This window comes from Oncorhynchus clarkii, chromosome 11 (genome assembly GCF_045791955.1).
Source record: "Oncorhynchus clarkii lewisi isolate Uvic-CL-2024 chromosome 11, UVic_Ocla_1.0, whole genome shotgun sequence".
NCBI lineage: Eukaryota > Metazoa > Chordata > Actinopteri > Salmoniformes > Salmonidae > Oncorhynchus > Oncorhynchus clarkii.
In genome coordinates this window covers 26,305,021-26,330,398 of record NC_092157.1, presented here as the reverse complement: position 1 = coordinate 26,330,398, position 25,378 = coordinate 26,305,021, and the positions used below count along the sequence as shown (strand labels likewise).

Sequence of the window (25,378 nt, the reverse complement as noted above, 5' to 3'; positions counted from 1 at the left end):
CCTGGTTTAGTGTTGAGGTGGGTATGGTCTGGCCTGGTTTAGTGTTGAGGTGGGTATGGTCTGGCCTGGTTTAGTGTTGAGGTGGGTATGGTCTGGCCTGGTTTAGTGTTGAGGTGGGTATGGTCTGGCCTGGTTTAGTGTTGAGGTGGGTATGGTCTGGCCTGGTTTAGTGTTGAGGTGGGTATGGTCTGGCCTGGTTTAGTGTTGAGGTGGGTATGGTCTGGCCTGGTTTAGTGTTGAGGTGGGTATGGTCTGGCCTGGTTTAGTGTTGAGGTGGGTATGGTCTGGCCTGGTTTAGTGTTGAGGTGGGTATGGTCTGGCCTGGTTTAGTGTTGAGGTGGGTATGGTCTGGCCTGGTTTAGTGTTGAGGTGGGTATGGTCTGGCCTGGTTTAGTGTTGAGGTGGGTATGGTCTGGCCTCAGTGGAGAGAGTTCTCAAAAGCCACTGAGAAAAAGAGGAAAGAAATGGAGAGAAAGGGAAAAAACGGAATAAGAGAATGTCAAAAGAAAAGAATGCAATAAAAGTGAAACCAGGACGGACACACTCCACTGAGCACTTTAAATTAGTTCGTGACACATTGTGTGTGTGTGTGTGTGTGTGTGTGTGTGTGTGTTCCTCTGTCTAGATGTTAAGCAGGTCTGGAGGCCTGGTGCTTATCTCTGATTAGTAAGCCTGTGATCAGTGGTGAGTGAAGGTCAGGCTGCTGCCCTGCGCCCCTCTCAACCTATCACCTCCCCTCACTCTGACATGCCATGTACAACCAGGCCTTACATCCAGACACACAGATGAAAGGGAGAGGGGGTTCACCAGGACAGGGTCTGATGGCTCAGATTCAGCATTATAACACAGAAGGGGGGGGGTGTATGAACTGGGGTTTAGGGCATTACTCCTCTACCATCCAGTGTAGGATGGCCTGGTGTGTGTGGTGGTGGTGGGGTGGGGTGGGGGGGCATCTCCTAAATGATCTGCATGACTCAACGGCACTATGAAAATGTTAAATGCTCTGTTGTGAACTCTGTGTCTCTGCATGTCTCTATGGTCCTGGTGGGAGGAGAGAGGAGGGGAGATGGGAGGAGTAGGGAAGAGAGAGGGGGGAGAGAGGAGGAGAGAGGATGGGAGATGGGAAGAGTAGGGAAGAGAGAGGGGGGAGAAGAGATGAGGGGAGATGGAGGGAGGGGGAGGAGTAAGGAAGAGAGAGGGGGAGGAGAGAGGAGGGGAGACGGAGGGAGTGGGAGGGAGGAGTGGAGAAGAGAGGGGGGAGGAGTGGAGAAGAGAGAAGGGGGAGGAGAAAGGATGGGAGATGGAGGGATGGGGAGGAGTGGAAAAGAGAGAGGGGGAGGAGAGAGGAGGAGAGATTGAGAGGGGGGAGGAGAGAGGAGGGGAGATGGAGAGAGGGGGAGAAGCAGGGAAGAGAGAGGGGGGAGGAGAAAGGAGGGGAGATGGAGAAGTAGGGAAGAGAGAGGGGGGAGGAGAGAGGAGGGGAGGTGGAGGGAGGGAGTGAGGGGGGGAGGGAGGGAGGGACGGGGGAGGAGTGTGCCTCCAGCCTTCTGTGCTAATGCACCACTGATCTAAAAGGCACCACAGGTACTGTGCCCAGCCCTCATCAGACAGGGCCTGACACGCAGCACAGCCCCCAACCTCCCCCGACGTCTCCTCTGTCTCCTCCATGGCCTTCTGCCTCTACTGCCCCTCCCATGCTCCAGACCCTGCTGTCTCACACACCCAATTACTCTGGATGTGAGAAGTGTTACGTTGTTATTTCCAGTTTTTAGACCCCCAAACGACAAGAGAGAAGACATTGCTGTGGTTGGCTATATATTTTCTTTGTTTTCAATGGAAACATTATTTGCGCTCAGACAGGAATAAGAAACACTTATTCTGAGAGTGTTAAATAAACGTTTCAGAATTTCACATTCAGAATAAACGTGTGTTCCTGAGAGAGGGTAGTTTCATGTCAACGTCTCTGTTGTTTATCAGAGATGTCAGTGTTGTTGATGCGTTTCACCGAGGGATTCAAATAAAAGTGCTAATTATGTGACATAGACTGAGCCCGCAAGGTCTTCACAGCCTGGTTAATCAACACGGTTCTTCTTGGAGAATTTATACACCTTCTATATCATACCTGAAGCAAGTCTGACACTGTTCAAAGCCATTCTAAACTCAGTGAGAAACAACAACTAAATCCCAACCTAGACAAAGAGTTTAGGTTGTTTCTGGACAGGGGAAAGTCCACTGGTCAACAGTAGGGTGGAGTACCACCCTTGTCTACATACCAGGCCTTCTCCCAACTGACAAACATAAACAACTCCCCCAACACAATAGGTGTCTGTATGGGAAGGAAGGGAGTACGGTAGATTATTTGAACTAGGACATGTTTGGCATTGAGCCATGATGACTAAGCTATGTGTCCAGTCCACATTCATCAGTCCTATTCAGTGTGTTTATATTACCATAGTGTATAATACTAACGCTAACAAAGATACTATATCTGACCAGATATTTGGCTGTGGCTCACCTCCAGGGAAGCCGTCCCAGATCTCTAGCCTATCGTATCGACAGAAGACCCCGGTGGGAGGAGTGGTGTCAGGCTCCAGCTCGAAGCTCTCGAACTCCAGGATGATCTCGGACATCTTGGGGGAGAAGATCATGAAGGTGCAGTCCAGGTTGTTGGGATACTTCTCCGGGAAACCAGGTGACTTTATCACCCCGCTGTTAGACGTGAAGTTCCTGGAACATTCCGGACCTGAGAGGAGGAGAGGCAAATAATCAATTTTGAATTGATATATCTGTTTATTAAACCAGGGCTTTGACATCTATTTTGCAACTGAGAAAGAAGGAAAGAAAGAAAGGTTTAAGAGAAAGAGAGAGGAAGAGCGATAGAGGACAGAAAGAAGACAGAAATATAGAGGATAGACAAAGGGATACTTTAGAGTGTCTTGTTTTGTGGGATGAGAAGCTCTGTGAGCCAGATGGTGCTTTGAAGTGGTGCTTTATGGCACTGAGACCACCTTAACATGTTTGTCATTCATTCAATGGGCCGCCGACAGACCAAAGGCTGGAGAATATACACCACTCCTCCCTTCTCTCTCTCAACTTCTTATTCTCTTTCTGTCGTTGACTTCCCACTTCTGCATCCCTCAGTGTGTGTGTGTGTGTGTGTGTGTGTGTGTGTGTGTGTGTGTGTGTGTGTGTGTGCATGCGTGCGTGCGTGTGTGTGTGTGTGTGTGCGTGTGTGTGTGTTGAATCTGCTGCTGCTGTAACATCTAGCCAGAGTGAGTATAAACATCATAGAAAAGCCTCAATCACCAGCATAGGGCTGAATGAGCATGCACCCGGACACAAACACGCACGCACGCACGCACACACGCACACACGCACACACACACACACACACACACACACACACACACACACACACACACACACACACACACACACACACACACACACACACACACACACACACCAGTCCCCTCATTACACGTCTGTGCGACATATGAGAAGTGCTTAGAGAAAATTACAGCCTCAGCGATGAGAGGCAAAGGGGGCTACAAACACACACACACACACACACACACACACACACACACACACACACACACACACACACACACACACACACACACACACACACACACATACACACACACACACACACACACACACACACATTTGCCAGTTTTTTGTTTTATACCAACAAGTCAAAACATTTACTCATGGCTCTGTGGAGAAAAGGCTTTCAGCTGATGAGGGAAGTGAGCAGATTTCACACATTCGTCATTTTACACAGCTTCATGGCCAGACAAGTATGATTTATTAACACTGCTTGAAGATTGGCAGGACAAATACCAAAAACTGCATAAAAACGATTTAGTGGTATTCTAACTCAAGAGAGACCATTAGCCTGATGAACGGCACACCATCAGAGAAGACTAAACCATTGTTAACTCACGTTATCATTACAACCATTAGTCGTAGAACTGTGCAGTGGTTAATGTCACTTCCATGTTATTCTGACAACCTTTCCATGGGCGCAGGCTGATTGAGGCAGAAATTGTGGGGGAGCCATCACCATCACCATCACCATGTGTGGCTAGTTAGATAGAGCTCTGTACACCAGTGTAACAGCCCACGCAGCTTAAGTGAATGTGGCAAAGTTTTTCCCCCTGTTATTTAGTCCTCTGCAGGCATCTCGCCAGGCCCCAAATTCAGGACCATCAGGACCCCTTCAATCTGTCTGACACACGTTGGAAATGAGATGAGAGTGGCTTATGTCGTGGCTTTTTTGGGGGAGGGGTCGAGGGCGGGCTGATGGGAAGAATAAGGCAAGGCAGGAACACCATTTCGGTTTGACTGTGATGCGAGTTGACATTTAGTGCTGCTCTGAAAGCTGCTGGTTTTCAAAACAGCGGGTCTTGCCATTAAATTTTCCTTTGGAAAACCAAGAGAGACCAGAGAGCGATTCCAACTGCGCTAAAATATAATTCCCATAGATGTGGCTCTCCAGAACTCTGTTGGCCTCCACTTAAAGTCTGATCCTGGGGTCGGCTGAGTTGGGGGACGGAGGGAGGTTCAGGGGCCCACAGGTGTGTGTGGAACATAACAGACCAGACAACCGGCTACTCCATGGAAAGAAGTCTCCGACAGCCCTTAAGTGCACTGGACCACAGTTTGCTGCAGAGTTCCTAGTGGATATACAATTTAAAAGAAAGAACAGCTCGATATGGCTTCCAGACTGAAGCTCTGTCTGAGAGGAGCTTTCCACTTGGTCGCCGCTTTCTGTCGCTGTTGTCTCATATGATGTTTGACAAGTGTAGAATTGGTCCAAAAGAAAATCCTTTCAGACCAAAAAAGAAAACAAGAAAAATAAGAAAAAAAAGAATCCTTTCACACTGTGTGACTTTGCTCCCAATGCCTGTGTGAGGAGCGGAGAGGACGGCGCTGGCCACTCGCTAGGGCTGCAGGGCTATCTTAGAGCAGGATCAAAGGACAGTCAAAGGGATTGGGAGAGATGGAGCGCTAGGCTAGTGGGTAACAGGAGAGCATGTCTGTCTGTCTCCGCTACGTTCTCTCTGTGCCCCATAATTCCATGTTATCACCACCACCTCCTCCATCCAGACGTCATCCCTTTCATAGTTTCATTCAGCCACAGAGCAAAGAGGGACAGGGAAGGGCAAACTAGCGGCCATTGTGTGTTTTTGTGTGGGTGTCTTGAAAAAGATGATGGGCGCAGAGGAAAAGATCAGAACGGAATAAGATGGAATAAAGGAAGGGTCCATTCTCCCCTGAAGAGATAATCAGAAAACAGATTTCTCCTTGGTCTCATTTCATCTCGTTCTGTACGGAAGGTCATTCCTCAAAAGTTCCTCTCATCTCTAGCTACCTCTCTACCCACGGTGCTTTGTGTTTGCCTGATGGTATGCTACAGTTGAGCTATTTACTGTGTGCGTGTTTGTGTCTGTGTGTGGCCAGCTTCAGGAGGCAAATCATGTGGCATTGATAACCACACGTTAACCCACAACCCATTGTCTGTCTCTTTCTGGTTTTGCTCCTGTTGTTTGTGAATCGCATCGCCCCCGAGAGCCGTACCAAGATGCACAGGGCCTGTAAACACTCCAGAGCTTCTTCCTGAAAAACACAAACTTCTCAGAGAGAGGCTCAGTCGAGCGCATCCCAATAGCACCCGCTCTTCTACCTGCCAAGGCCCACCGCCACACACACACACACACACACACACACACACACACACACACACACACACACACACACACACACACACACACACACACACACACACACACACACACACAAACCTACAAATCACTTTAACTGAAAGAGATCAGACAGCATGCTGGAATTAAACAAACAGTATAATTTATGACGGGTGTTGAGACGAGCAGCAGCCTCAAAAACACAGTGTTATGACGGGTGTTGAGACGAGCTGCAGCCTCAAAAACACAGTGTTATGATGGGTGTTGAGACGAGCTGCAGCCTCAAAAACACAGTGTTATGATGGGTGTTGAGACGAGCAGCAGCCTCAAAAACACAGTGTTATGACGGGTGTTGAGACGAGCTGCAGCCTCAAAAACACAGTGTTATGACGGGTGTTGAGACGAGCTGCAGCCTCAAAAACAGTGTTATGACGGGTGTTGAGACGAGCTGCAGCCTCAAAAACACAGTGTTATGACGGGTGTTGAGACGAGCAGCAGCCTCAAAAACAGTGTTATGATGGGTGTTGAGACGAGCTGCAGCCTCAAAAACACAGTGTTATGATGGGTGTTGAGACGAGCTGCAGCCTCAAAAACACAGTGTTGTGACGGGTGTTGAGATGAGCTGCAGCCTCAAAAACACAGTGTTATGACGGGTGTTGAGATGATCTGCAGCCTCAAAAACACAGTGGCTAGACCCCAAATGGCATCCTATTCCCTAAGGTCTAAAGTAGTGCACTATGTAGAGTTTATTTAACAGGTAAAAGTCACAAGTTGTTAAATATATCTTTCACATCTTCTAACCTCAAGTCCCAAAGTGCTAAGGATTTACTTTTCGTGTCAAAATCTTCAACGTACCCAAATCTTTACGGACACATAGACCAATCAACCAATCCCTATCCCAGTCTGTTGTCCCCACATGCATCAAGATGGCCACCATTGTTCCTGTTCCCAAGAAAGCTAGGGTAACTGAACTAAATGACTATCGCACCGTAGCATTTACTTCTGACATCATGAAGTGCTTTGAGAGACTAGTCATGGATCATATCACCTCCACCCCTACCTGACACCCTAGACCCACTCCAGAGACCCAACTGCCCTAACCCATCTGGACAAGAGGAATACCTATGTAAGAATGCTGTTCATTGACTACAGCTCAGCATTTAACACCATAGTACCCCCAAAACTCGTCATTAAGCTCGAGACCCTGGGTCTCGACCCCGCCCTGTGCAACTGGGTCCTGGACTTTCTGAGGGGCCGCCCCCAGGTGGTGAAGGTAGCAAACAACATCTCCACCCCACTGATCTTCAACACTGGAGCCCCACAAGGATGCATTCTCAGCCCTCTCCTGTACTACCTGTTCACCCTTGACAGCGTGGCCATGCATGCTTCCAACTCAATCATCAAGTTTGCAGACGACACTACAGTGGTAGGCCTGATTACCAACAGCTGAAGAAAAACAACTGAAATGGTCCACCCACACAGACAGTGTTTTGAAGAAGGCGCAGCAGCGCCTCTTCAACCTCAGGAGGCTGAAGAAATGTGTCTTGCCATCTAAAACACTCACAAACTTTTAGAGATGCACAATCGAGAGCATCCTGTCAGGCTGTATCACCGCCTGGTACGGAAATTGCACCGCCCTCAACCGCAAGGCTCTCCAGAGGGTAGTGCGGTCTGCACAACGCAACACCGGAGGCAAACTACCTGCCCTCCAGGACACCTACAGCACCTGATGTCACAGGAAGGCCAACAAGATCATAGAGGACATCAACCACCCAAGCCACTGCCTGTTCACCCCGTTATCATCCAGAAGGCGAGGTCAGTACAGATGCATCAAAGCTGGAACCGAGAGACTGAAAAACAGCTTCTATCTCAAGGCCATCAGACTGTTAACAGCCATCACTAACATAGAGTGGCTGATGCCAACATACAGACTCAAATCTCTGGCCACTTAAATAAACGGACTTAATAAAGATATCACTAGTCACTTGAAATAACGTCACTTTAATAATGTTTACATATCTTACATTACTAATCTCGTATGTATATACTGTATTCTACACCATCTACTGCATCTTGCCTATGCCGTTCGGCCATCGCTCATCCATATATTTATATGTACATATTCTTATTCATCCCTTTACATTTGTGTGTATTTGTGTGTATAAGGTAGTTGTTGTGAATTTGTTAGATTATTTGTTAGATTTTACAGCATAGTCGGAACTAGAAGCACAAGCATTTCACGACACTCGCATTAACATCTGCTAACCATGTGTATGTGACCAATAAAATGTGATTTGATTTTAAATACGATTTCAACAGCCGACTTGGGGCCTCTTTCAACATGCTCATCCCCTCATACATTTTCCCTTAGGCTAGGTTTGTCTATTTAGCATTTCAAAATGTTTCTTTAGATGGTGAAAGGAGACTGCTGTAATACCGTGTGGCTAATCATTGGTTACCACGGCGACATGGCACATGCCTTTAACATGACTGCCTCTCTCTCCCTCCTTCCCTGCCTGGTCAGGATTATTATGGACCGGGGCCTTAATGTCCGGAGGTGCTGTTCTAAGTCTGCTGAGCAAATCCCTGCTGCATATTTTCCATGTGTCGATCTGGTTGATAATTAGCCCAGTCCGCCTAGTAACTAGCTACTTCTGGGTGGACGTTTCCTCGCCTGTAGCTACACTGATAGAAGGGTTAACGGGCAGTGGACAATTACTCTTTGGACACATAATCAAATGTTAACCTGAAGCTACAGCTGGGGGTGTGTGTCATTCATTCAAACAAAAACGCACACACACTCTCTCTCTCTTTTGACGCACTGACAGGCATTTAGCATGTCAACATGCTTATGACATAATTTCCTCCTATGTTGACAGTGAGGGATGAGACAGAGCACCAATGAGGGGCCTTAAGCATAAAGAGAGAGTTTGAGTCTAAAGTTTCTATGGGGTGTGTGCCTGTGCCAGATGTGACCTGTGCCTATGAGAGCGCTCACGAGATGAAAGCTGAACGGTCCACGTGCCCTGCATCAGTCTCCCCCTCTCCCTCACCTCTCCTCATTCCCTCCTTCTCTCCTGGGAGTTGACACAGGTGTCCTCGTAAAAAGCGCTCGCAGAGCAGGAACATGATAAACGGCTCTGGGGAGTGAAATGCGGAATGATGGGGCTTTTCACTTAAAGGCAGGGCAGATAACCTCCCTCATCCCCTCCTCTCCCCTCCTTCCCAATCCCCTTTTCTCCACTCTTCAAATTCCATCGAAGTGAGCAGCATCAGGGAGAGGGGGAGGAGGGATGGAGGGAGGAACAGTGGCATGATCCCTGCCTCTCTCCCCCTCTCTCTCCCCCTCTCTCTCTTTCTCTCTCTCTTTGCCCACTTCAATGGGCCCGGCGCCAGGCTTGATGTGGCTCTGAGAGTTACAAATTGCAGAGCTGTTAACCAGAAGCATATGGCTTCTTTCAGAAGGAGAGGGACCTTTTCTGAGACACTTGAGGAAGACTTTAAGTGAGACAAGATGACAGGATAAACATAAAGGCTTCTAGTCAGGAAGGATGGCCTGTTTGTCTTCTGAAATCCGGCCCGGACCATTTGGCCTAAACAGGTGGTGGTGGGAACTTGGAGGAGTTAGCTGTGTCTTAGTTTCGGTGACCATAGTGCACTCCAGCAATAGACAACATAAGCTGGACTTGTCTGTCTGTCTGTCTGTCTGTCTGTCTGTCTGTCTGTCTCTCTCTGTGTCTCTCTCTGTGTCTCTCTCTCTGTGTCTCTCTCTCTGTCTCTCTCTCTCTGTCTCTCTCTCTCTGTGTGTCTCTCTCTCTCTCTCTCTCTCTCTCTCTCTCTCTCTCTCTCTCTCTCTCTCTCTCTCTCTCTCTCTCTCTCTCTCTCTCTCTCTCTCTCTCTCTCTCTCTCTCTCTCTCTCTCTGTGGAGCGAGGCCGACAATTTACTGCCCATAAAAGAAATAGCCTGGGCTAATTAAGATCCCTTGATTGAAAAACCAGTGTGTGTGTGAGAGATGTGGAGGACTACAAACAACCTGTTTTTCCCCCCAATTATACATTCATCTGCTCTGTTGACTGCACTGCTGATGAAAGCCAGGGCTGCGCTCCAGGTTCCTCACAGAGAGTTTAGGTGTCTATGCACGTGTATGTACCCTGTTTCTCATCTGACCTTGACCCCTCATTTACCTCTGAAAGAACACAGCCCTGATTGCCTGAAGCTGCCCTCTAGTACTGTACAGATACTGTAATATTCCTCAATTCAGGCTAATTAACATGCACGGCATTCCTTGCATTACTTCCGTAACGCTATCTCAACATCTGTGTATCATGAAGTTTACATGTGTTGGCCAACACAAATCTGCTGACGCTTATCTGGCTAATCAACGAGCTGGCTGCTCTCTAAACCAAAGGATGGAGGCTAATGGTCCGTTCCAAATGGAGCAGAGCCCTATTGGCCCTTTTCAAAGGTAGTGCACTAAATAGGGAATAGGGTGCAATATGGGACGGAACATAAGCCTCCATCCTTTGGTTTAGAGAGCAGCCAGCTCGTTGATTAGGTAAGCGTATCAACACCGGGGTGGTATTAGCCAGATAGCCAACACAAATCTGCTGATGCTAACACATGTAAACTTTTATTTATTAGGATCCCCATTAGCCGACACAAATGGCGACAGCAAGTCTTACTAGAGTCCGCCACATTTGGTTTAATTGATCTCAGAGCCACCGCCTCGGCGGCAACCGGCTCTGCTGTAGTCAAAACACAACGCTGGTTTCAAAGCTAAACAAGCTTCTGTTGCCTGGCTGCCACAGAAGAACCGGCCCGGTCCTGACGGCACAACCATGATGCCAGCTTTACAAGGGATGGTCCTGGAGCAAAACATCCCACCAAGACTACAGCATCCTGGGTAGGCTCCAGTAGGCTCCAATAGGACATATTCCCCTCTCAGTGAAAACACATCTGGATATCAATATGATATATTTCTTTATATCGCAACGCCCTGCATTCAGCACTTCTTCCCCCCATCCCTCGTAGCCCAGGGGCCCTAACCCAGCTCGTTTCTAATCAGTCCTTTTAATGGATGAGACTGGGAAACACCTCCTCAGAGGAATGTGGTGTGTACAATTGAACTGCCTCATCAACAGGGAATGCTGCACTTCACTGAAGTGTGGGGAGATGTGTGTGAGGCAGCTGGCGTGTGGGCGCATTAACATCAGATCAAAGGGACACACACGCACGGATACACACACATACCCTACCCCTACACACACACACTTCAGAGATTAAAAAGAGGGCCCTGTCAGGGCTTCCATCTTCTCTGAGTGTCTGGGTCATCCCATAGACTGGCTGAGGGTTAATTAATCAGAGTGGAGTCTGCTCTCTGTTGCACCTGTCTGTGTCCTCCCTCTCTCCCAGTTACTCAATGGAAATCCTTTCCCCAGCCCTCCATAAACACAGGAAGCCAAGGCAACAACAGGAAGCTCTGCCTCTTGTGTGGTCTTCAGATAAGGAGGAAGAACATCCCATGACAGTATTGGTGAAAACAAGACTGAGATTGTATTGAGGAAGGAACTTCTTCAGGGTTTTTTGACGACAGCTGAATATATGAATTTGAATTTAGCCTATCAGAAACAGGAAACCATTGATGACTCACCCTCTCCACTCAACCATGATGATGTGGAGTCACGTAAACCGAGGAAGAGGACATTTCTCAGTCTGGATGAACAAGAATCATCATGTGTCTATGACTACAGTACGTCTCAGAAGTACTGCAAGAAACAATCAGTTGCTACAGATGGAGAATATTTGCGTTGGTATTTATTAAGGTTCCCGATTAGCTGCTGCCAATTAAGGCAGTTATATACACATGGTGAACATTATTAATCCGTTTGTGTGGAGCCATATTGTTTAGCATATGTAATACCTTGATGCATTAAAGCAGCAGGACTAAATGACAAACAAACCAGGAAACGAGCAGAAACATCCTCTTTATGCTAATTATACTCGTGATTAGACGTCTCGGCCTCCTATGTATCATCCCTCTTCTCCAAAGCGACGTCCCGAGCTGTGTGTGTGTGTGTGTGTGTGTGTGTGTGTGTGTGTGTGTGTGTGTGTGTGTGTGTGTGTGTGTGTGTGTGTGTGCGCGTGATGAGATTTTGTGATCGCGCGTGTGTGTTTTTCATTCACTTGGTCTCCTCTCACCTGTTTTGAAGACCTCATAGCGGATGGAGAAGCCTGCTCCATGGGTCTCGTAGTCGGACACAAACTTGATGTAGAGCTGGTTCCCAGAAGACACCACGGGTGACGGGGCGATCTTCCCACAGTACTTCCCCACCAGCTGACCATTCTCATCCACGCCGTCACGCACCTCCACATAGTCATACCTGAACAAAGGAAAAATAAGAATATGTCACATGTTGTATTGGGTAGGTATAATACACACACACACACACACACATACACACAACTAGTTGGAAATGATGATAGTTGCTCCTGCCTAATGCAGAGAAAACATGCTGCAGTAGTAATGAGATCGACAGGATAAACCCAGGAACAGGCGGGCAGGTTCATATTCTCTCCACGTGGCACAGCTCCACGTTGTTAGATAATGCAGACACTGCAGAGATTCTAGAACAATGACTCCCAGCTGTACTAAGTCTAGGTTTACATAACGCTGTTCAGGTGAAGCTGAGAGTGTGTGTTAGGGCTGGTCTTCTGCAATCAGGCGGCAGCCACGTGCGCACGCTCCAAAACCTACTAAAATGGCATTTCAGACGCATGGCTGTTGACGTGAGGAACTGGCTAATTGAGTCAGCATGAAGCTTTAAGACCAGGGAGGAAAGCGCCTTCCGAATACGAATGGGTAGCAACGGGAGCCAGGCCACACACACACATTGTGTGTGAATAACATAAGATGGAGTGAGTCAAGGCAATCTGAATCTGAGCAATGGGTGGTCTGAATGAACACAGCCTAAGGTGATCTAGACTGATAAACAAAGTGTGTGTGTGTGTGTGTGTGTGTGTGTGTGTGTGTGTGTGTGTGTGTGTGTGTGTGTGTGTGTGTGTGTGTGTGTGTGTGTGTGTGTATGCATGTGCTGGATAGATACATACTCCATGCTTTGTTTTCATTGTGATTGACAGGCAGAGTGCAGTAAGGGGAGCTGTGTGGGTTCAGGTTACCATGGTATTTAATCACCCATAACGCCCATTCCCAATGAATTCAGCTCGGTGGGGCACTTATCTAATGTATTCCTGCTCAAACCTCATGACCTGCTGTCTTCTCCCTCCAATCCTCCTTCTCATTACTGTCAACCATTAAAAACACATAACCTAGACCCAGCTACTTAATGCATCCGTACACCCACCGCTAGCTGGCGCAACCGCGCATCCCTGCGCACTTCGCTAAAATATGTGCCTCCTAGGCTAACTCTAGGAAGAGTCTGCTTTCTCCGTTTGGCTACACCCCGATCCCCAAATGACTGTCAATACACTTTCACTTCAACAAGTGAAGGTAGGCCAATTCACTTAATGCTTATGGTATTTGCACAATAGATGACTCAGGCTACACTCTGAGTGATGGATTGGAATAGGGGGCTATCCCTCGGGTGGAAGGAGACAAGTATCCACATGATCCACCCTCCACCCCTCTCAAATGGTTTCTTTCGCCTGCTTTGAATTACACTTAAATGGGGGGTATTTGGGAAATGTTAAGGAAGGCGCCACGGGCGACACAGGAGAGGGGGGCACACACTGGATCATTAGAAAGTGCTTATGGCAACCTGCAGCTTATCAAGATATGATCTCAGAAAGAGGTCATATCTACTGTAAGCCATATGTTTCTGTGGTGGGGTGTACAGCTTTGTTCAGTATCCCCTTCTGCAATATTGGGCTCTCTCCTCTCTCTGCAGACTGAGTCGGACCTTTCCATTCCACAGCTCACAGCACAGAGGGCATCAATCTGTTCTGTTGTGTTCTGTCTATAATTCACCTCTCTTACTCTGGTACATCATCGGAAGCCTCAGAAGACCTCATAAAGACGGCGCAGTGGGAGAGAGGATGTAGACGGAGGGATGGAGAGACAGAGGAGTCGAATGAACGAGGGAATGTAGGATAACGCGCCCTGGGGGCTTTCTGTCTGCTTACGAGGCAAAACAAAAAGAGTTCTTCATTGCTTCAACAATGTCTGGCCCTGGGCCTTCTGTTAGCCGGGTGGTTGTGTTTCAGCAGGTCTATAGGCACCGCTATGATCTGATCTGAGAGCAGTGGTTCTGTGGCCTAGCCCAAGCTGTTGTCATCTGGAAGTCATTTTAGGATCGTTTGCAAGGCTGGACAACGCAAAGCTTTCGATTGACAGACATATTAACCTTGTACTGCAATGGGTTAAATCAGGGTCACACAGAGTGATTCTGGGTAGTCTTATACAAATCTACCTTGAAACAAAAGTATACACCTCACACACATGGTTATGGGCTTAAACATGTACCATGTCAGATATAGAGTTGAGTTTGTATCCCAATATTACACTTTATATACATCACAGAAGACATAGAAACACTGCATTTTTAACAAAAATATATATGTTTATTCATTATGAAATGATGTGTGTGTGTGTGTGTGTGTTTGGGAGCCCTCTGAAGTGAGGGAGGTCCGTTAACAACAACCATAATGCCTGACCCAAAGACCCCGGACAGACAGACACCCTTAGAAGGGAATACCGTTCCCATCCAAACACAGAGGCGGTGGCCTACTTTTTAAGCTTGGCCAGTCCTCCAGCTGCCCTCGATTCATCATTTCATTTAAAACTATCCTCAGGCTCCACAAAGTTAAATTTGGACCCCCCCCACAGAGACAGTATAATAATTTGTTACGTTACATGTTGTCGTTTTCCCTTATAGACAGTAGGATCCAGCTGAATCATGCCCCAGCTATAACATTTCATTCATCTGTCTGCTCCACTCCAGCCTGGATGTGCCTCCCACAACACTAACAGTGAAAATGGTCTGCCAATCCAGAGGGGAAATTAAAAGCGAAAAAGGGATGAATCTAATTCTCCCCGACCATCGCTTCAGCGCCTCCAAATGTATTACCCTGCCTTCTTACTGCGGGGAGCGAGAGAAAGCAATCCTGCTGTGTCAAACGGGAACATTAACCCACCTCACACAACCCAAGAGGAGGCGATGAACCACAGGCTAACAATATAACACAGTTTAAACTGCCTTCAGCTTTCCCTTTTAGAAATGATGATCTCTCTAGCTCTATATAAAAGAGAAAGCATATGATGCGGTTATGATAGATGGGATATGATCCTGGTTAATAAGGAATAATGTTATAAAGCGCTGTTAAAGCTCGATACAACAGGTTATAGTTCTTTAATCAGTCCATGACCGAGTAGAAAGCTATAAAACAAATGTACAAATATTCTTCGATATTCTTTCCCCTGGTAGAACTGTGTCACAGCAAACTGTCAAAGATTACGTCCGAAATGGCAGCCAAATCCCTACAGTGCATAGTGCACTACTTTTGACCAGGGCACATGGGGCAATAGGGAATAGGGTGCCTTTTGGGATGCACTCCAAGTCTGTCCTCTAGTGTTTCTTTTTCTAGAAACATGTCACCTCCAAACATGACCAAAACAACTCCCAGGGTTAAAACTAACTAAAGTGGTCCAAACAACAGAACTGAGCTGGGAGGCCTATAGAGTGCGTCCTAAATGGCATCATTTCCCCTATATAGTGCACCAGTACCCTATGGGTTACAAAAGTAGTGCACTACACAGTGAATAGTGAATAGGGTGTGATTTGGGATGCAGCCTCAGAGAGTTCTAGATGGGATTTACAGGTAAAGCCTGTTGTCAGCTGTCCAAAAATCTGCGCTCTGAGATCTAAAATTCTGCTCAGGTGCTAGCGAGACGTCAGGGCTAACAAACTGTCACTCAGGACTGGAGCATCACATCATTACTGTTTCTACAAGGAGTCCTTCTTTTTCCAAGCGTGAAGGGGACGTACCTCACCAGGTCAGATGGACTGTGCTTACAGCTTTCCTCCAGCATGTCACATTCATTAACCCACAACTATAATAATAGTCTCACCCAACCTCCTTCCCCCTCTCCTCCCCTCCTCACTCCTCAGGTCTGTAATGAACTAACTGTCAGTTGCTGAGTCTGACAGACAAGGAAGGAACAGGGTGGGCAGCAACAGACTCTACATTTAAACGTCCGACTCCGTCTCACACTAATCGAGTTATTAACTTTGTGATTTCAGACTGCCGAGTAGCCAGGGTAGGAAAGACCCACAGTTCACTGAGCTGAAATGGAAACTTGGACGTGAGACATCAAGGGTGTCTCAAGCAATCAGTGGCTTTTTATAGCTTCTTACTCCAACAGTCCTGCATTCAGCCAACGGGAGAGAGTCAGGACAGATTAGTGCCTAACCAAGTCCCCTTAGAACCGGTGTGTGTCTGTGAGTGAGGGAGTGTGTGTGTGTGCGTATGTGTGTGTGTGTGCATGGGAATGTGTGTGTGTGTGTGTGTGTGTGTGTGCTTGGGAATGTGTGTGTGTGTGTGTGTGTGTGTGTGTGTGTGTGTGTGTGTGTGTGTGTGTGTGTGTGTGTGTGTGTGTGTGTGTGTGTGTGTGTGTGTGTGTGTGTGTGTGTGTGTGCGCGGGAGGGTGTGTGTGTGTGCAGGAGTGATGGTGTGTGCGGGAGGGTGTGTGTGTGTGTGTGTGTGTGTGTGTGTGTGTGTGTGTGTGTGTGTGTGTGTGTGTGTGTGTGTGTGGGAGGGAGGGAGGGACCCACCCAGAGGTGGAGGCCACCAACATCACCACCATTCTGAAGAATGATTAGAACCGAAGTGTTTAGAAGTGGGCTAAGGAGGGGAGAGCGGAGGAGAGCTTCTCATTTGGCCCTTATACCATACCACATGGCTGTATAAGATCCTCCCTACACAAAGTCCTCCACAGCTGCATCCATCAAGGCTTTTGCGTGTCACTCGTTCTGGCGAGCCTCGCTTGGATCAGCCCGGCCCAGCTCATTGCAAAGCCCAGCCAATGTCATATTTTTAGATGTGACTGGTTGGTTTTGATTTTTGAGGCTGCTTCTGCAATTGCCATTATCATTGGTGGATACAGTATATCATTATCAGATCATTATCATTGATGGATATATCATTATCAGATCGTTGTCATTGGTGAATGACATTGTTGAGAGATCCTGCATGCGTTCTACCCAACAATCAGTTGAATGAATTTGGGTATTTAGACCCAATTATTGCATCTCAACACAACACAATGCACCTTCATTAGGAAATATGAGAGAGAGAGAGCAGACAGAATGTGGAGAGAAGTTAGTTAGCCTTAGGGGGTCGCTATCTGCTAAACTTGGCGTTGGCTCACGCTAGGGTAGAGGAAGGTATGTGGGGGAGGGGGAGAAAGACAGCTAGAGGAATAGAACCAACCACACAAGCGAAGGTCTGCAAACCTCATGTCCTTGTCGTACGTGGAAGGCTTTGTGCTGTTTGCTGTTTTAGCTTCTCGTAAACTACGAGGTGTGTTCAGCTTACACACTTTCTCCCTAGGCCCTACAGAAAGCCCAGAAGACCAAAACAGATCAGTACCATATTTCTGTAGCATAACTGCTGTTATGAGCTCACCAGATCATTACACACACAAACCGTGAGCCGTGACAAGTCACGATAACGTGATTATACATGGTCTGCTGTAAGACTAAAAGGAACTCCAGTTGGACTGTGGGGTGAGATTTCAAGGAAAACTCCACCCAAAAATGATATTTTGGTATTTGTTCCATTAGTCCATTGGGGATATAGTCCCCAAAATATTTTTCGGGTCAGCAATCAAGTTTGCAAGATACAGAACTTTCAAAATACAGAAGTACAGCCGGTATGATAAAGGAATTTTCGACCAGTCGTTCCACTAGTCATAAATCAATCGTTGGATAAACTTGAACTTGATCTAATTGCTTAATGTGTAGAGCTCTTTTTGGAGACATGCTCAAAGGCTAGCGAAATGCCAACAAACAGAAAACCTGTATTCCATTTCACCCTGGAATCTATTTCCTTTCACTGTCTATTCATGGGGTTAAACATTTAATGGAAGCAATAATTGTGGTAGTGATGCGAGAAAGTGTTAAAGTGCTGGTATTTTGCACTCATTACGATCCCTTCATTTTCCATAAAACATCTTGTTATCATGAATAAAACAGGGATGGATAACCACAATTAATTAGAGAATCGCCCTGGGCAGAATGGAAATATGCATTTAGCACTTTTCCCTTTCCAAGTCAGCTCCTGAAATTAAATACCATGCATATTTGTAGAAGAACATGTTTATGAATATTCAGGTAGTCACATTGCTGTTACTGAATATCCAAGCAGATTGTTTTCTAGGAAATGCATTATAACATTAACTCGGGGTCGGGTGACAGTGAATAACCAACTACATTACTCAACAACCCCCACGTACTGAAGTCTTGCCTCATGTCTTGCAACATGGCCTACAGTGCCTTGCAAAAGTATTCACCCCCTTGGCGTTTTTTCTATTTTGTTGCATTACAACCTGTAATTGAAATAGATAAATTGGTGAAGTGAAATGAAAAATATAACTTGTTACAATTTTTTTTTTTTTTTTTAAACTGACAAGTTAAAAACTGACAAGTCACCCCCTGCAACACCACTAAGCAAGGGGCACCACCAAGCAAGCAGTGTTGAAGAACAAGGAACTCTCCAAACAGGTCAGGGGCAAAGTTGTGGAGAAGTACAGATCAGGGTTGGGTTATAAAAAAATATCTGAAACTTTGAACATCCCACGAAGCACCATTAAATCCATTAATAAATTTTTTAAAGAATATAGCACCACAACAAACCTGCCAAGAGAGGGCCGCCCACCAAAACTCACAGACCAGGCAAGGGGGGAATTAAATCAGAGAGGCAACAAAGAGACCAAAGATAACCTCGAAGGAGCTGCAAAGCTCCACAGCGGTTATTGGAGTATCTGTCCATAGGACCACTTTAAGCCGTAAACTCCACAGAGCTGGGCTTTACGGAAGAGAGGCCAGAATAAAATAAGCAAACATGTTTGGTGTTCACCAAGAGGCATGTGGGGGACTCCCCAAACATATGGAAGAAGATACTCTGGTCAAATGAGACTAAAATTGACCTTTTTGGCCATCAAGGAAAACACTATGTCCAGCGCAAACCCAACACCTCTCATCACCATTCCCCACAGTGAAGCATGGTGGTGGCAGCATCATGCTGTGGGGATTTTTTTCATCAGCAGGGACTGGGAAACTGGTCAGAATTGAAGGAATGATGGATGGGTCTAAATACAGGGAAATCTGTTTCAGTCTTCCAAAGATTTTAATTAATATTTATTTATCTGTTATTTTACCAGGTAAGTTGACTGAGAACACATTCTCATTTGCAGCAACGACCTGGGGAATAGTTACAGGGGAGTGGAGGGGGATGAATGAGCCAATTGTAAACTGGGGATTATTAGGTGACCGTGATGGTTTGAGGGCCAGATTGGGAATTTAGCCAGGACACCAGGGTTAACACCCCTACTCTTACAATAAGTGCCATGGGATCTTTAATGACCTCAGAGAGTCAGGACATCCCATCCGAAAGACAGCACCCTACACAGGGCAGTGTCCCAAATCACTGCCCTGGGGCATTGGGATATTTTTTAGACCAGAGGAAAGTGTGCCTCCTACTGGCCCTCCAACACCACTTCCAGCAGCATCTGGTCTCCCATCCAGGAACTGACCATTACCAACCCTGCTTAGCTTCAGAAGCAAGCCAGCAGTGGTATGCAGGGTGGTATGCTGCTGGCATAAATTTAAGAAATGGACGGAGGTTCACCTTCCAGCAGGACAATGACCCTAAGCATACTGCTAAAGAAACACTCAAGTGGTTTAAGGGGAAACATTTAAATGTCTTGGAATGGCCTAGTCAAAGCCCAGACCTCAATCCAATTGAGTATCTGTGGTATTACGTAAAGATTGCTGTACACCAGTGGAACTCATCCAACTTGAAGGAGCTGGAGCAGGTTTGCCTTGAAGAATGGGAAAAAATCCCAGTGGCTAGATGTGCCAAGCTTATAGAAACATACCCCAAGCGACTTGCAGCTGTAATTGCTGCAAAAGGTGGCTCTACAAAGTATTGACTTTGGGGGATGAATAGTTATGCACGCTCAAGTTTTCCGTTCCAGGTTGTAAGGCAACAAAATAGGAAAAATGCCAAGGGGGGTGAATACTTTCGCAAGCCACTGTATACTGTAGTGTACAAACAAAACCTTGGATAAATTCCACAACAGAGTAACTAGCAACCTTGTAAAAACAGAGAGAAGATTGGAAATTGGACAAGAAAAGAAAGAAGGATGAGTGGATAAAAAAAGACGATAAGGTAGAAACAGACAGTAGCAGAGTAGCAGGTCCTCATATTGTCTGTGTCAGTGAGCCATTTCTGGGGCTATTACTGAGAGGACAGCTCCCATTTGTCCCATCTTGATATCTGAGAGGGCTGTGATAACAGAGAAAGGAGAGGAAAGAAGAGAAGAGAAGAGAAGAGGAGGAAAGGAAGAGAGGAGGAGAGGAGAGGAGTAGAGGGGGCTATACTGCAGCACGGTTTAGATCAGGGCTGGATCTAGCCTTTTGGGGGCCCTAAATAGGATTTGGTTGGGGGCTACCCTGACAAAACATTTTAGTGGTCCCCCTCTTGACGGCGGATGTGAGTTTTAAGGTTAATTTCTTTTAATTCTAAAACATTTTCCACGGAGCGTAGAGAAAATGTTTCAGTTTTGAAGCACGTTTTCTGCAATTCTACACAATTTGCCATTAGACTGCCAGAAAATGTAACAATTTTATGTACAAAATTCATGCAGTTCTACAAATTTTACCATGGGGCACAGATATTTTTTCTTCAGTTTTACAGCTAATTTCCTGCACTTTTATTACACATTTTGCCATGACTTATGCCATCTTAATTTGATATCTGAGTGAGAATGACGAACAGAATCAATGTGGGCCCCCTGGAGGCCAGGGACCTGGGCCCATGCCCTGAGTGCTCGGTCAGTATTCAGCCATGATTACTACAAGTTTAGATAGCTGGCTAGACTAACTACCAATCCAAAAATTGTTAACTGACATGGCTAATTGATTGACTGTCAGTGACTGACATAACAAGAGAAAAACTGTTGAATGATGCACAATCAAATGTCAAAATTGCACCTGTTATATTCTACATTTCTGACTCTCGATTGTAAATTCAGACCCTGACAGTTCCTAGGGCCATTGTTACAACAATGACAAGTCAAGGGTGATAAAAGGGTAATAAAACCCTAGTCTCCCTGGCCCTATACCACTAAAGCTAGAATGCCGGCATGAAGCACGAATTGGGGCCGGCCATCGAATTTTAATGTAAATACTTTCATAGGATCTTAATAGGGCTGCCTGCCATGACATGTGACCCTGCGGTCAGTGAGCCTTCCCTGCCCTGCATATGTCTCCTGTAATGATGCCTGACCCCATGTCCTCTTAGTGTAACTGACAGCCAATCACAGAGCACATATACAGGGTCATCCTGGGGTCACTCTGACACTGTACAGGAAGAGTATGAGAAGAGGAAGTGCCTTTGCCGTGAAGGAATACCGTACCATGCAAATAATAATAATCCCTCTAATCCATTTCATTATGATGATGATATGATGAATGCTATGAAAATGAGAGGCAAGGCGGAAGGAGGAAGAGGGTCAACAAGTATTTCACTGTAAACAATGGACTCATGACCCACTGAACTTTGTGTGGGACTGAAGAGAAGATACGGTATGACTTCTGATTTACGAGACAGCCAGCACGGCGAGCAAGACATATGCAAAAAAGAAGAACAGACAACAGACACGCACATTCAAAAACAAGATCATTTTCAAACTATATTGCCCATTTGTTGACTACTGTGAGATGCATGCTCCCTCCCTCCCTCGTGAGTAACGAGCTGTGTGTATATTCTGCACAGTGGATTCTAAGAGTGGGGGAATGGGGGGGGGGGGGGGGGGGGGGGGAATGGGGTCAAACAGAGGTAAAGCTATTGGGTGGCATTTCTAGGCTTTTTTTCCTCTCCACAATGAGGAGAGAGAAAGGAGGGAGGAGAAAGGGTGAGAGGAAAGGGAGAGAGAATGGGGGGCAGAGAGAGAGCGAGAGAGAGAGAGAGAGAGAAAGAGAGAGAGAGAAGTAGTACGAGAGAGAGAAGAGAGAGAGAGAGAGAGAGAGAGAGAGAGAGAGCGAAAGAGAGAGAGAGAGAGAGAGAGAAAGAGAGAGAGAGAGAGAAGAGAGAGAGAGAGAGGTAGTGGTAGTGGTAGTATTAGGCTAATGGGTGACAACATGAAAAACGCTGGTGGTCTGGGGGCACAGGGTCAGTGTCGGGCAGGGCAGTAGCAGAGTAGAATAGACCAAGACAGGCCCATCTCCTCTCTCACTCAGCCGTCCCCTGATGCTTTTATCTGGCTCCACACTGGCTAGGGAGCTGGCGGGCAATAGTAATAACTGTACTGGGACTTGTTCAATTAAAAAGGCCCATTCACCTCTCTCTTCCTCCGCATCCATCCTCCCAGAAGACTACAGCATAGAAACAGCAAGGGTTTATGGGAGGCCGGGCCCTGCGAGCCCTGGACCAGGTCAGAGAGACATACAGCCGGCTGGGAGTCTGTAGGGGCTGGGATAGAAGTCTGGGATAGCCCCGGTATTGGCTGGAGAGAGGAGCAGGGAGGACAGAAGGAAAAGGGATTTTGTGCAGGGCGCCCTTGCTACTCTATCACACACACACATAAAGACAGAAGTGGCAGGTAGCCTAGCGCTTAAGAGTGTTGGGCCAGTAACCGAAAGGTCGCTGGTTTGAATCCCTGAGCCGGAGAATCAACAGTTAACCAACAACTGCTCCCCGGGTGCCGATGACAAGGATGTTGATTAAGGCGACCTGCCACAACATCTCTGATTCAGAGGGGTTGGGTTAAACGCGGAAGGCACAATTCATTTGGTTATGCAACTGACTAGGCATCCTCTTTATTTCTGCTCCTGACAGGAAGCGGAAGAGGATGACGATAAGAAAACAACGGGAGTCATTTGGAATGTGTGTGCCGCATGTATTTTGGCGTGACCAGTTATTTGACTGATTGCCAGATAACCAGGGACGCTCACATCCTCTTCTCATGGCTGCCTCATCCCATCCTCATTTCCAATCAAAATTCCCCTTTGTTCACACTTTAATATACTTGATTTGTCTAACGATGATGTTGTTCGGAAGCCAAATAGGCCATGCTGAGAAGGCTGTGAGGGGGAGGTAACAAGCAGTGCATCTATTCCACAACAACAAAAACAACATGTGTGGGCCGAGGGCTGTGGGCCGGGCAGAGGGTAGGGTGTATGGAGGGCTTGGCATTAACCAGTCTTTACCCACTGCCCATGCTGATTAAAGTGCTGATCTGATGGGCTAGCCTAGCCGGTCCTGCCAAGTTTTTGGAAGGCAAATTTTCTGACCTCTCCTTACTGGGCCTTATATGCACACCCTGGTCTGGCTGGAGCCCATTCGCCTAGTAACTAGCTGCCTCTGATCATGCTTGCGTCCTAAACTGCACCCTAGTCCCTATATAAGGCATTACTTTTGACCAGAGGCTCTAGGTCAAAGTAATGCACTATAGGGAGATGGGTGTCGCTATATGCAGCCCATGTCCCCCTCTAGCCTCTAAAGGGCCCAAGGATGGCGAGGAGAGGAGGTGAGAGGCCCTCTCTATGACCCTTTTTAGGGGTGGCGCGGTTCAGGGGTAGGGGGTGGCACCAGGGTAGGGTATTGTAACAGGGAGGCCACTAGCACCCCACTGTGAAACAATTCAATCTTAAAAGGGTACTAAATAGTGGTGCAGAAGGAAGAAATATTCCATCCATGTGCCTATTGAGGCTATTTTAGGTAATGCAATTATGATGTGAGGAAAAGGCGGTAGCTTTGTTGATTTACAGAGAAGAGATCAAGTGGGAAAGCCAACAAAGCGAGGGTTTGTGGAGTAGCTTTAACTCAATCAGAGATTAACGGGGTCCAGAGACATCCATCACTGCCTGATTTCCCGCTGCCGCTGCCTCCTGCTTGCAGTCGGCCCACACACAAACATAGACGCAGGCATGCACAAACACACACACTCCTGTCAACCTCCAGAGAGCTGTGGAGTGAGGGCCCGGGAAACACCACACCAGCTATCGACGAACAGGTTGGCAAACCACTCCACGGTGTGCATAATCACAGAGATCGGACGGAAAACTATGGACCGAGGACGTTTGGAATCCAGCCAAACTGAAATAGAAGGACTTTCCTACCGACTGCAAAACAAACCCACTTGGCCTTCAAAGCCTCTCCTACTAAGCAAGGCGGCTTTAGGGCAACAAACAGGCCTGGGAGGACCTGGGAAACAAGGGCACATCAATCAAACCCCGAGGGCCGTTCAGGGCTACGGCACTAAACCAAACAGGGCTAACATGCCTAGACAAGGTGTACCAACACCACTGACTACAGCCCCAGCCGGCCACGTCAACAGGCCTCCACAACCTCCAATAGGCCTCATCAATTAAAACAAGATTCCATGGACTCTTTCCTATAGAGACTGGGAGGGTGGAGGGTGGAGGGTGGAGGAGAAGAGAAGTATTGTGAAGTACTGTTTTCCCTTTCTTCCTACAGCCATCTCATAATTACCCCTTGTTTATTTTCCCCTTTTGTTGTTTTGAGCGCAACCAGTAAGACGCCATGTTTAAAACAGCCTCTCTTACATGGAAAGAGAGAGAGAAGTGAGGAGGTGAGCTAAAGAAAAACCTGTTGCTTATCTAAAAAACGAGTGAGTTGAGACTGCGTGCTCATATTGCCAATGTCTTTGGAAACAGCACTCTAATTGAATTACGACCTGAGTGTTTAATGCTTTTTCGCCTTTCTCTGGAATTCAAATTTGTATGAATTTCTTACAGTCCATTGATCTGTGTCCAGATAGAGACAATGCAGTTCTCTAATCATGGGCTGAATCCCAATGGTACCCTATTCCCTGCATAGTGCACTACTTTTGATCAGAACCCATACAGATAATGCAGGGAACAGTGCACTTTGTAGGGAGTATGGTGCCATTTGGGATGCAGCCATGTACTTGTCCATGAAGTTATTTTCCTGGGAGTCTGTTTTGGATAAAAAGCAAGGCATACTACAAGAAATCCCTCAGCTGTGTGGCCTGTGACATCATCCACTAAAAATCCATATAGGGATGCTTATATGGCTCTGGAGGGAAAACACTAAACAGGTCGCAACCAACCAAAACTCAGATACTAAATCATCCATTCTCAGTGAACATGGATGATTAAATAAACCTGAAACATGATATCTTTATATCGTTGCATAGCAGAGTTATAGGTCTGCAAGTCTGCTTTTTTCTGATTTACGACTGAGTCCCCATACTCCTCTTATCATTCCTTTCTTCTTCTCCCTCCTGTTTCATCTTCCCCTCCTCTTCCTTCTCCTCCTCCTCTGAAGTGGAGTCCTCTCCTGCAGGGTAGAAGAGTGGCTCGCCTCCCGGTCGTGGTGTGCGTGAGCTGGGCGCGCATGAATCAAAGTAGTGACAGAGCAGCAGGGAGGACGGCAGATGTCA

General features: G+C 46.9%; 1 protein-coding gene across 2 annotated transcripts in view; it reads right to left on the bottom strand.

Moving 5' to 3' along the window:
• Positions 1-25,378, bottom strand: part of LOC139420412 (neuropilin-1a) — an 81,508-nt gene that overhangs the window by 44,936 nt on the left and 11,194 nt on the right. For both annotated transcript variants that reach the window (XM_071170493.1, XM_071170492.1), the window contains exons 4-5: positions 11,911-12,092; positions 2,516-2,743 (exon numbers count right to left, since the gene is read on the bottom strand). In XM_071170493.1, the coding sequence (XP_071026594.1) occupies positions 2,516-2,743; positions 11,911-12,092 (410 nt within the window). The remainder of the gene's footprint in view (positions 1-2,515; positions 2,744-11,910; positions 12,093-25,378) is intronic.